General features: G+C 39.4%; 1 protein-coding gene across 1 annotated transcript in view; it reads right to left on the bottom strand.

The window, feature by feature from the left end:
* Positions 1-4,371: 4,371 nt before the first annotated feature.
* The window catches only part of vangl2 (VANGL planar cell polarity protein 2), a 45,536-nt gene continuing 36,609 nt past the window's right edge, over positions 4,372-13,298 (bottom strand). The window contains exons 4-8 of the mRNA XM_051718980.1: positions 12,017-12,624; positions 10,582-10,718; positions 9,798-9,933; positions 7,932-8,175; positions 4,372-6,043 (exon numbers count right to left, since the gene is read on the bottom strand). Of these exons, the coding sequence (XP_051574940.1) occupies positions 5,783-6,043; positions 7,932-8,175; positions 9,798-9,933; positions 10,582-10,718; positions 12,017-12,624 (1,386 nt within the window). The 3' untranslated portion in view covers positions 4,372-5,782. The remainder of the gene's footprint in view (positions 6,044-7,931; positions 8,176-9,797; positions 9,934-10,581; positions 10,719-12,016; positions 12,625-13,298) is intronic.

Below are 13,298 nucleotides of genomic sequence, written 5' to 3'. Positions count from 1 at the left end.
AGAGCCAAAACATCATGACCACATGCCTAATATGCTGTTGGTCCTATGCGTGCCACCAAAACAGCGCCGTCCTGCAGAGGCATGGACTCTACATGACCCCTGAAGGTGTCCTGTGCCATACAACTGCATGATTCATCCCCTATGTGCAGAGGCACCATTGAATTTATGGTGAACTTGTTGGAGAACTATTTTGTATAACTTTAGCAATTTTTCAAACTAAACCTTGAATATGAGGTAATCAGACCACTTTTCTCCATGTTTGACAGTGGCAAAAGAAGTGCTTGTATAGTCATTAACTTGAAGTGACATCAGCTGCACAGCTGCCATTCTATCATCTCCACAATGGGTTGCCAATTGTCCCATATTAGCAAGGACGTCTCGTATTGTGGCCAAAATAACGTCCCATATGGGAAGCCTAGTGTCCCGTATTGTAGAGCCTACACACTCGAGGGGGATGCTATTGCGTTCACCATGAAAATCCTTGTCTAAACTTTTGCAGGACCACTGATTACATCACATTACTTCACCTGCTTTGTAGGAGCTGGTCTGAGTGCACTGCAGGTCGATGAAGGTTAAAATTCATTTTGAGTGCTCACATACACAGATGAGCCAAAACAGTACGACCACCTGCCTAATATGCTGTTGGTCCTCTGCATGCCACCAAAACACTCTGCCATCAGGGAATACCATTGCCATGAAGGGGTGTACCTGGTCTGCAACGATGTTTAGGTAGTTGGCACGTGTCAAATTGACGTCCACATGAATGGCCGGACCCAGGGTTTCTCAGCAGAACATTGCCAGAGAATCACACTCCCTCCAACGGCTTGTGGTCTTCCCACAGTGCATCCTGGTGCCATCACTTACCCAGTTAAACGGCACTCACGTACACGGCCATTCATATGATGTCAAAGAAAACGGGACTCATCGGACCAAACGACCTTCTTCCACTGCTCCAAGACGGGATAGCCTTCGTTGCCCTCGCACATCGATGAGCCTTGGGTGCCCAACACCCTGTCAGCTGCAATACGTAAAAGTCCCCTACACATCAGTTGTTTTTCCTCACTTATTGTGTGGTCACTGTCGTGACAGATTCCCCATAACAGCCACAGCTGAGTCAACGATTTCTCGGAAGCGCAAAGTTCTAATTCCAAAAATAGACAATTAATACAGAGTAACAAAGCCGAGGTGGTCCATAGAGCATCTAAAATTACACTTCAGAATCATACATTTTTTATACAGTTTTGTTCCCCCTTTTCTCTTTGAGTGATGGCCTCTTCATCCAATGAAATCATCTTATGCCTCCCTAGTTTCATCTTCGCCGTCTCCCTTCTAAGCTGGTCACCCTTGGCCCCAACGTGCTTCAATGATGGCAAAAGCATGTCTATTCCATTTTCTATGTATAAAACACTGTAATCACTTCATATGGTTACATATTTTATATTTACTAACTATCCTTACTTCCTGCATACATTTTATTAGTATATTAAATGATTTCCCTTATTACAGTTGGTTACACATATTCCTAAAAATGGACAGTTGTATGTCTGCCACATACCTGTTTCATCTCAATTCTAGCACTAATTAGCGCACATATATCATCTGCCTTTTTTGGACACCAGGCAGTTCCTGTTTCTGACCTTAAGTCATCTTTTTAATATCCACATGCACACCTCCCTTTAAGTCAATTAAAGTTGAACAAATAGAGGCTGTCCACATACATGTTTTTCATGTAATTTCTTGCACTAATTAACACACATATACAGGTGCATCTCAATAAATTAGAATGTCGTGGAAAAGTTCATTTATTTCAGTAATTCAACTCAAATTGTGAAACTCGTATATTAAATAAATTCAATGCACACAGACTGAAGTAGTTTAAGTCTTTGGTTCTTTTAATTGTGATGATTTTGGCTCACATTTAACAAAAACCCACCAATTCACTATCTCAAAAAATTAGAATACATCATAAGACCAATAAGAAAAGTGAATTGTTGGCCTTCTGGAAAGTATGTTCATTTACTGTATATGTACTCAATACTTGGTAGGGGCTCCTTTTTGTTTTAATTACTGCCTCAATTCGGCGTGGCATGGAGGTGATCAGTTTGTGGCACTGCTGAGGTGGTATGGAAGCCCAGGTTTCTTTGACAGTGGCCTTCAGCTCATCTGCATTTTTTGGTCTCTTGTTTCTCATTTTCCTCTTGACAATACCCCATAGATTCTCTATGGGGTTCAGGTCTGGTGAGTTTGCTGGCCAGTCAAGCACACCAACACCATGGTCATTTAACCAACTTTTGGTGCTTTTGGCAGTGTGGGCAGGTGCCAAATCCTGCTGGAAAATGAAATCAGCATCCTTAAAAAGCTGGTCAGCAGAAGGAAGCATGAAGTGCTCCAAAATTTCTTGGTAAACGGGTGCAGTGACTTTGGTTTTCAAAAAACACAATGGACCAACACCAGCAGATGACATTGCACCCCAAATCATCACAGACTGTGGAAACTTAACACTGGACTTCAAGCAACTTGGGCTATGAGCTTCTCCACCCTTCCTCCAGACTCTAGGACCTTGGTTTCCAAATGAAATACAAAACTTGCTCTCATCTGAAAAGAGGACTTTGGACCACTGGGCAACAGTCCAGTTCTTCTTCTCCTTAGCCCAGGTAAGACGCCTCCGACGTTGTCTGTGGTTCAGGAGTGGCTTAACAAGAGGAATACGACAACTGTAGCCAAATTCCTTGACGCGTCTGTGTGTGGTGGCTCTTGATGCCTTGACCCCAGCCTCAGTCCATTCCTTGTGAAGTTCACCCAAATTCTTGAATCGATTTTGCTTGACAATCCTCATAAGACTGCGGTTCTCTCGGCTGGTTGTGCATCTTTTTCTTCCACACTTTTTCCTTCCACTCAACTTTCTGTTAACATGCTTGGATACAGCACTCTGTGAACAGCCAGCTTCTTTGGCAATGAATGTTTGTGGCTTACCCTCCTTGTGAAGGGTGTCAATGATTGTCTTCTGGACAACTGTCAGATCAGCAGTCTTCCCCATGATTGTGTAGCCTAGTTAACCAAACTGAGAGACCATTTTGAAGGCTCAGGAAAACTTTGCAGGTGTTTTGAGTTGATTAGCTGATTGGCATGTCACCATATTCTAATTTTTTGAGATAGTGAATTGGTGGGTTTTTGTTAAATGTGAGCCAAAATCATCACAATTAAAAGAACCAAAGACTTAAACTACTTCAGTCTGTGTGCATTGAATTTATTTAATACACGAGTTTCACAATTTGAGTTGAATTACTGAAATAAATGAACTTTTCCACGACATTCTAATTTATTGAGATGCACCTGTATCATCTGCCTTTTTTGGACACCAGCTTTGCTCATAAAATTATCCTTTTAGTATCCTCACACACGTCTCCCTTTGGGTCATACAAAGTTTGACAGAAAGAGACTGTAATTCTCCCTAGAGAAGCCAAGCTTAATTTTTCCATTGATTTGCACTTTGATTATTAAACTGAGTAAATGATAATTAAATCAATAAATGAATGATTAAATATCTAACATACTGAATAACATTCATAATGCCGTTATTCATAGTACATTGATTACACATTGTCATTTTTAGATCATTGCATATTGCATACATATTAATTCAATTATCAAAAATGGATTAACTGAATGATTAAATAAAAATATTCCATATCACTAGGGAGCACCTACACAAATGCAGTTCTAACTAAATTAGGTCTGATCTGATTGGCTTAAAAATGAAACTGACACTGAAGTGAAAAATAGCCCAATTTAAAGTCACAGTTCACCCAAAAAAAAAAAAAAAAAACTCACCCTCATGCCATCCCAGATATGTATGACTTTTTCTTATGCTTTCTACTATAAAGTCTCCAACCTGCCCAGTAGGTGGCGATATGCACAAAGAATGTGAAAAAGAAAATGGAGATTTATAGTAAAAAAAAAAGGACTTAAGTATTGATTTGTTTCTCACCTACACCTATCATATCACTTCAGAATAGTTTGATTGAACCACTTAAGTTGTATGGATTACATTTATGTTGTCTTTATATGGTTTTTGGAACTTTAAAATTATGGCCACCATTCACTTACATTGTATGGACCTACAGAGCGGAGATATTCTTCTAAAACTCTTTGTGTTTAGCAGAAGAAAGTCATACACATCTGGGATGGCATGAGGGTGAGTAAATGATGAGCAAATGTAAATTTTTGGGTGAACTACCCTTTTAAAAAGAAAAAGTCAAAAGTGGAACAAAAAGTTAAAATTGGTATTAAAGAGTGGTACATGTTCACACTTCAGGAAATCCCTTTAAATTAGTATATTCTCAAAACATGAGCCAAACCCTTTAAAATAAGCAGAGTTGAGTCGATCATTTATTTAAAAAAGCTGCAACATTTTAGTTCTAATATTACCAAAGGTTTCACACAATAACCAAAATCTACAAATATCTTTCAAACAAACCATATTTTTAAGGGAAACAGTTAAAAAGATTAGCTTAACTTTCATTCAATATTATAAAGTAGATTGTTTTTTTTTTTTGTTTATTTTTTTTTTTTTTTTTTACAAAACTGCACCACCTATGTGCATGCATCAGGCCTAAAAATTAAAAACTAAAACTGCAAGTTTTGAAAAACATAATACAACCAACAATATTTCAGATTCCTGTTTCACTGACATACGCGCAAGTATAAAAGGTTATGTACAAAAAAAGTGAGGGACAAAAAACTACTATGACTCAAGGTTGTTATCAGGAGAAAGAGTGAAGTTTGTGGAGAAGACATGATGTGAGGACTTAAGTTAAATCAGCTAAAATCTGAGGTGGATTCAGATATGACCAGCAGATCAAATCAGCTCTGTGTGCATAGTCACAACATGAATAAAAGGCCTCGGAGGCAGAATTATAACCTTTTGGCACACATTCATAACATTCTCGGCTGTTTTTGTTTTTTCTGTAAAGGTTACATTTGATTGGTCATATGTGACAGATTTACACTTTATACTAAACACATAGAAGTCATGTTTGCCACCTTTTGAACAAAATTGCGTTCTAAGGAAAACAACATTGCTGGTATTCAGATCCACTTGGCTAAAAAATGTAAATAAATGATGAAAAAGGCCCCTTGAATCATTAGAATAAACAATCAAGATACATACAAAGTCTTAAAACATTCACAACAGATACAAAACTCAAGGGCAATAGGAGAGTTACAAACATCCACCTCACAAGCTCTTCTGACCTGGATGCCCAGTTTTACACGGCAAGAAAAACAATAAAGCACTTGATTGTTCTCTTGTGATCTGTATACACTTTTAGAGATTTATGTGTAGTGTTTATCGCACTTATTAGGACAGTTTGTGAGAACTGCAGGTGTTTCGAAATAATAGTAGCATGTTTGTTCATCTGTTGAAGTCATCCGTGTTATGGTGCCTAGAATTGCTTGTAAATTGTTTTATATTGTGCAGTAACCCCTCAAAACCAGTAGTGACCAATATGTGAAAATAGTATTTGATACATGTAAAAAGTTATTCACAGCTAAAATGCATAAAAGTTAGTGAGTCTCATAGATTGAAGGCTGTTCGCTAAAAGTAAAAAAGCACAAACAGTCATTTAAAAAGATGTGAGTGATATCTAAAAGTAAGAGTGGTTCTCCCCCCCGTCTTTCTATTGCTCTCTCCTGCCCTTATTATGGATTGTTCTCAGTCTCTCCTTCACTCGAGTCCTCTGTATTTCCTCTTGCTGTCATTCTCACCACGCTTTTGTTTTTCTCAAACAGAGGTTTCCGACTGAAGCCGCATCACGAACTTGTGGCTCTTGGGATCGATAAACTCCTCCCCTAGGTTGAGGAAAGGGAGGGGTGTCACTGTGACAACCAGAGCGAAATCAAGACGACGGAGGGAGAACACCAGTCCCTGACGCAGCGCTGACGTCACGGGCTCCTCGCTCACCAGAGTCCACTGGCGCCCTCTACCATTCTCTCGCTGGTACTGCATTGTTGGGCCAGGGGTGAGGTATCGCTCGAGAAAAGCCTGATGGATAGATGGAGAGATTTATGTTTAAATTTTATGTAAATGTTACATATGCAAGAACATGTTATACACAGTGCTAACCGATTCAAATAAAGAAACATAAAATATACATTTATTTAATAAAAAGAGGATTAATGGTTGGTCTAAGTACACTTGACAGCAAAATATTCTATGAAAACAAAGGCTATGTTCAGAATGGAATGTGAATGTTTAACATCCAACTATTATTATGCAAATGTAACATTCTTGCTTAAGAAAACCTAGATTTTCTAGATTTTGGCATACAATTCAAAATCCGTATTAAGGTCATGGAAACAGTTTATTTGCACGCGCTTCTGCTCCTCAAAGCAATTCTTTTTTTCAATTAGTTAAAAAATAGCTGGTCGTCTGAATATGCTCAAACATTTCTCACTGGGTTCAGAGCCACTTCTATGAGGCACAAGAGAGACTAACCCTAAGCCCACATGATTCCCTGTTTCTCTTACTGAGACGCTGGGTTTCTCACACGCATTTGGGGCAGTTGAATTGCAACATGCGTATCGCTACACACCGATGAGCCAAAACATTATGACCACCTCCCTCATATGCTGTTGGTCCTCCATGTGCCGGCAAAACCCCATCGACCCACCGAGGCATGGACTCTACAAGACCCCTGAACGTGTCCTGTGGTATCTGGCACCAAGACATTAACAGCAGATCCTTCAAGTCCTGTAAGTTGCAAGGTGGAGTCGCCATGGATCGGACTTGTTGGCCCAGCACATCCCACAGATGCTCAATCGGATTGAGATCTGGGGAATTTGGAGGCCAGGGCAACACCTTGAACTCTTCATCATGTTCCTCAAACTATTCACAAACAATGTGTGCAGTGTGGCAAGATGCACTGTCCTGCTGAAAGAGGCCACTGCCATCAGGGAATACCATTGCCATGAAGGGGTGTACCTGGTCTGCAATGATGTTTAGGCAGGTGGCACGTGTCAAATTGACATCCACATGAATGGCCGGACCCAGGGTTTCCCAGCAGAACATTGCCCAGAGCATCACACTTCCTCCACTGGCTTGTCGTCTTCCCATAGTGCATCCTGGTGCCATCACTTACTCAAGTAAACAGCACATACGTACAAGGCTGTCCACGTGATCTTAAAGAAAATGGGACTCATCGGACCCAGGCGACCGTCTTCCACTGCTCCAAGGTCCAGTTCCAATGCTTGCGTGCCCGTTGTAGGTGCTTTCGACAGTGGACAGGGGTCATCACTCTGACCAGTCTGCACTACGCAGCCCCAGACGCAGCAGGATGCGATTGCACTGTGTGTTGACACATTTCTCGGTAACCAAAATTTTCTGTGACTTGTGCCACAGTAGGCCTTCTGTTGGTTTGGAACAGACGTGATAGCCTTCGTTGCCCTCGTGCGTCGATGAGCCTTGGGCGCCCAATACCCTGTTGCCAGTATGTGGTTTGTCCCTCTGCCTACTATTTCTTATTAACAGAATGTAAAACAGTATGCAATGTGCAACAAAACATTTAAAACACTTTCAACAGTATTGAAAATGTTGTCACATGACCTCGCTTCTCTGCATGTTGAATACAGCAAGTAGCATTCAGTTATTTCAGCAACACATACTATTGTATATCTTAAATTAAATTTAACAGTTCAATCAAATAATAAGTACAAGATGGTACTTATTCCTGGTCATTTGTCATACTGAAAATGGATGGTCAAGAACATTGCATTGTAGGATTGTAGGTTTTTCAAAAGGTCATCTGGGAATTCAATTAATTTTCTGAAATATACTTATTCATACTGCATAAATACAAATGGTAACAATTGTGGTATGCTATTCAGAATAAAGCCCTATTCCGACCATAGCCAAAAGTTGTCAAGTCATTCACCTTGGGTGTCATGTTGTGAGTAATGCAGAACTGCAGGTGAGCGATGATGCTCTCCATACTGTGGTACGGCTGCTGTCGTGTCGTACGAAGGTATTTCTGCATGGCTCGTGCCATGGGGGCAAAAATGGCTTGTGCTGCCTCCCGAGGGTCCATCACCTCACGAGGGTGCTTGGGCGACGTTGCCGCCTCATCATCCTGAAGCCTTTTGATATGTGTGAATGCCTCCTCTACTGCCACCACCAGTCTAGAAGGAGAAAATTCAACAACTATTAGCAAAAACTATTTTCATTAATGATTATTTAGAAATGTGTGGCATGCACGGAGATGCTCAGTGACGTTACTTTACAGTAGCGAAAAATGCGTTTATAAGCTAAAGCGGAAAAAACAACCAAATTTTTCTGGCGCACAGGAGCACTTTATAAACACTTCAAAGAAGATCATAAGCATACAGTTTAATGTGGACCAACTGCTGTGTCAGGTGCATTGACAGAGTGCTTGTGCTGTTTGATGTGCTTGAGAGTTTACCTACAATTTAATGTTATGTTTTACTGTTAAAGCGTGAGAGTGAATCTGCACTGTGCGGGAGAAAGCTTACAGATGATGGTACAATATTAGACTACATTATATAATGCTGAATATAATGTATAATAATGCTATGAGGAAATATATTTGATGGTCCTGATAATGCCTAATGTAATGTCTGATTTCAACAGTAATATATATATATATATATATATATATATATATATATATATATATATATATATATATATATATATATAAACATTCTAAATTAACTTTTATTTATTCAGGCTTTATATTGTGGGAGTATCGAATCATGTATTGAATAATTAAATTTCAATAAAATACAGTTAATACATGGTTTTATCATATTAATAAAAAATAAAATAAAAAATAAAAAAAATTTTAAATATTAACCGATTATCAAAATAATTGTTAGTTGCAGCTCCACACAACAGCAAGATCAAATTTAAGATGATCAGGAAATTCCTGGTAACACACGCATGGGTGAATCACACATTTCATAACAATTCGGCACAGTAAAAATTACTCCAATTGAATGATTTTTATTGAAAAAACTTTGCAATTCAAATAATATATCCTCATCTTATTTGTATTACACTAATGAGATGTTTTTTTTAATAACAATGAGAAAAACTGGGATAGAAATCTGCTAAATTGGTATGAAATGATGCCGCCTTCACGTGCTATCGGAATTATCGTAAATACGAGTTTCCCACTCGGAAGTTGCACATGAAAGACTCCTCAAGTCGTAATTACGGCTGGGAAACTCAGAGATAATTTTGATACCCGAGTTTCCGAGATGGGAGGAGTCCTAAACTTTCAACATGGCAGTGGAGAGTACAGTTTCTGTTTTGCATGACAAGTCTTGTTAATTTTTCTAAATACAGAGCTGGTCATATTCATTTATGTATATCAGCAACCATTCTATGCATGTTATACATTTTTACACCGTGAAAATAGCTTGTATTTGACCAAATTCCATTATAGTCAGCAAGCTAACTGCGTATATGTATTATGGTGTCAGAATAAAAGTTCCTCAAGAAATATGTATGAATGATCCTGGCGTTGTCCATGCTTCCTGTTCTTTCCGACAACAAAGCACTTGAACATGACGTACTCGTAATTACCACTTCAGAAGTGGAAGTAGGATAATTCTGATAGTAACAACACAAATTGCAAAAGTCTAAAAAATATTCTTAATTTTTTTCAAGCAGAATTTTATGAAGATTTGATGATTTTGCGGTAAAATTTCTTGACAGGTTTCATTAAATTCATACTCCTTTATCAAGAAATACTTCAAATGTTTTTCAGGACTCTTACCTGGCCTTGCGCTTTCGAATTCTGCGGTCCATCTCTGCCTCTTCATAGTAGTACTCATTATGAGAGTTGTCTCTTCTGCGTGCAGCGGCAGCGATCATTGCACGAGACTGACCAGTCGAGTTATTGGTGCTGTTCTCTGGGGAGGAACAATAAACAAACCAAATAAGAACCACTGGGAAATTTGCACATAAATCTAACAATTAGTGCTTTGAATTGTTTTTATCAGCTTGAAAGATACATTTTGAGAAGTATACCAAGAAAAGAGAGAGAGAAAGCAAGCCAAAAAAATACTTTTAAAAACAGAACCAAAGCATAACAAAATGCACAAAACCAACTTAAAGGTTCACAGTAATTTTTTCCTAATTTAAAAAGTTTTACTTCTAAAGAAATGAATAGTAATTTTGAAACATAAGTATAAAATTCTGACCACTCATGTGAGATGAAGAGTTCAGTCATATCAGTAACCTTATAAAAGTTATTTTATTCTACATGGAGCAGGGGCGCCTCATGGAAGTAGCCATGTTAGCATCACATGACCAGCTGAATACTTCTTGCTTAATCTCTGTTACTGCCCTGGTATTGGACACTTTCATTTGTGGATTAAATTAATCCTGGTTCACTGTGCATAGTGAATTTCTAAAATGGCATTGGTAACTGGAAACTACTGTGTTTGAATGATGCAGCATCCAGGCCACTAGGTGTCAGTGTAAGCCACTTCGACATTCAAAAAAATTACTGAGAGCACATTTAAATGGTAAAAGATTATGAGAAAGGAGTTATGTACCTTCTCCCAGTGAGTACACCTTGAATCCAGACATCTTTTTAGACAGGATAGACTTGGGTAGGTTGAGTAAAGCAGGGTTGTAAACAGAGAAATCGGTATAGTAGTGATCGAGGACCCACACTGCTGCCCGCTGGATACTGAGAACAAAACACACAAGTTCTGCTGTCAACAACTTCACAATCTTTTTTGACACCATTGCCTTATTTACAGCTTTAGTCCGGTTATAGTCTCCATTATCAACTCATTTTGATTCAAATACAAAGAGAAGGCTCTTAGGTAAGCTTCAAAATTATCAGAATCTTGCAAAATAACATTCAAAGTGTAAACAACTGCATACCAAAAAGAAAAGTAAAACATCAAGAAACAGTTACAAATGGGGGCCTGGGTAGCACAGCGAGTGTTGACGCTGACTACCACCCCTGGAGTCGTGAGTTAGAATCCAGAGTGACTCCAGCCAGGTCTCCTAAGCAACCAAATTGGCCGGTTGCTAGGGAGGGTAGTCACATGGGGTAACCACCTTGTGGTCGCGATTAGTGGTTCTCGCTCTCAATGGGGTGCATGGTAAGTTGTGTGTGGATCGCGTGCTGGGAGTCTCGCGGTGTCATGCACAACGAGCTATGTGATAAGATGTGCAGATTGAGGGTCTCAGAAGCGGAGGCAACTGGGACTTGTCCTCCGCCACCCGGATCGAGGCGAGTAACCGCGCCACCACGAGGACCTACTAAGTAGTGGGAACTGGGCATTCCAAATTGGGAGAAAAGCAGATAAAAATAAATAAAATAAAAAAAATAAAAAAACAGTTACAAACAACTTAACTAAGATTTATGATCCAAAAAACAGTATTTATTAAACTCATTTAAAATTGAATGGTAAAGTTTAATATTAACTATTTGCACCAACTAAATAAGTTAATTATAACAACAAAGAGATTGTGCAGGTGTCTAGTATAGGGCTGCAACCAAAAGTTATTACGAAAACCGACTAATCTTTGATTATTTCTCCGATTAATCAGATAGTCTAATTAAATTTCCTGTATTTTATTAAAATAAAACCATATGCTTCTCAGTTTAGAAGCAGCAGGACAAGTTAAATCACCCAATGATTAATGATAATAAAGAAAAACAAAACCACAATTATAAGTGTTAGCCTAACGGGTAAGAGGTAGAATGTTGTAAAGGTATATAAGTGTCAAGTTTAAAATGTCTTTCATGGATTATATTCTTTCTTCCATTAAATCGCACATGTAACTAAATTCGACACAACGATTTTAAAATATTACTTCAGGATCAATGTATTTGAATTGGCAGGATTGGTAATCTATCCATCGAGAAAACGAGTGAATCGTTACACCTTTAGCGTCAACTAAGCGTTAATGAAATTCATTTTCCAAAACACACAGCCCTAAACTATGACACCAACAGATATACCAACTTACCTAAGGTGGCCCACATTGTAGAAGCGGCTAGCGCCATCCGTGGTGCGCACCACTTTGAGGCAAAAGGCCGGCCTGAGGTGCCTCACTTCTAGAAGCACTAGTGCCAAATACTGAATAAACAACAGCGCGTCCACCAGCGACACCGCATATCCCACAATGCCCCTATAATCTCGCTCTCTCGGCTCCAGCACCCTCACCCCATAGAAAAGCCAATAGGACGCCACAAAAAGGAACACCAGTGCCATCAGGAGGCAGCGGAACACAAAGAAGCGTGGGAGCGTGGCGCGAGAGGGGCGGAGGAACAGAGCCCAGGAGGAGATTAGGAGGACGAGGAGTTTGAAGGCGAGGGAGACATAAAGACCCTCGCACGGGGTCCCGCAGGGCTCTAGCGAATCACGCCATAGCAGCTGAGGCAACAGGAGGAAGGCGAGGGGCGTCAGAAGAGCAAAGAGACCCAAAATGCCACTCAGGATTGGCCCAGCGAAACGACGACACTCCAAGGGCGAGGAGTCCTCCAGTTCTTTAGAGGCCCGAGTGAGGTCCTCATTTGAGACGCTGTGCTCAGAAGTTCCTGTGACAACGGTGGTGGTCTCGCCCCAGTTATCATCCTGAGGGACAACGAAGAGAGAGCGAGTATGAGTGAGAGTAAAAGAGTGACATTAACAAGTTCACCATCTTGACGTATCCCAATGGTAAAAATTATTTTAAAATCATTATTTGATAACATTTTATTGATAAAATTGGGTGAGTAGTTGACACAAAAATGAAAATTCTCTCTTTACTCACACTCTTGTTACTTGAACCCTGTATCCTGGCCACTCTCATATATATAATAAAGGTTGAGGCTATAAAGCTCCAAAATCACAAAAGAACATCACAAAAGTATTGTAAAAAGTAGGACTGAGATGCAAACTATGGCCATGGCATGCATTTAAGGTGTAATTTTACAGAATGCGAAGAATGCGCAAAGATGAAATGCTTCTGGAGTGCTTGATGTATGGATTACTCCATACTAGAGTTTGAACGATAGTGGATTTTGCCGATACGTTAACTAAGGCGGTGGAAAACGCAGATAACCAATTAATCAGCCAATAATTTTTAAAATAGATTCATAGAATGTTAGAACATTTTCTTTGTTGGCACAGACATAGAGGCCAGAGTACAAAATGAATAAAATCCCAGGTGTAGTTTATTTTTCAACCAAAATCCCAATAATAATCAGAAAAAAAAGAAAAGACTGGGTTCAAAACCTGGGACTTTTAACACAAAACAAGCCTGAAAC

The sequence above is a fragment of the Myxocyprinus asiaticus genome, chromosome 2 (assembly GCF_019703515.2).
Source record: "Myxocyprinus asiaticus isolate MX2 ecotype Aquarium Trade chromosome 2, UBuf_Myxa_2, whole genome shotgun sequence".
NCBI classification, from domain to species: domain Eukaryota; kingdom Metazoa; phylum Chordata; class Actinopteri; order Cypriniformes; family Catostomidae; genus Myxocyprinus; species Myxocyprinus asiaticus.
This window is presented reverse-complemented; position numbering and strand designations above follow the sequence as displayed.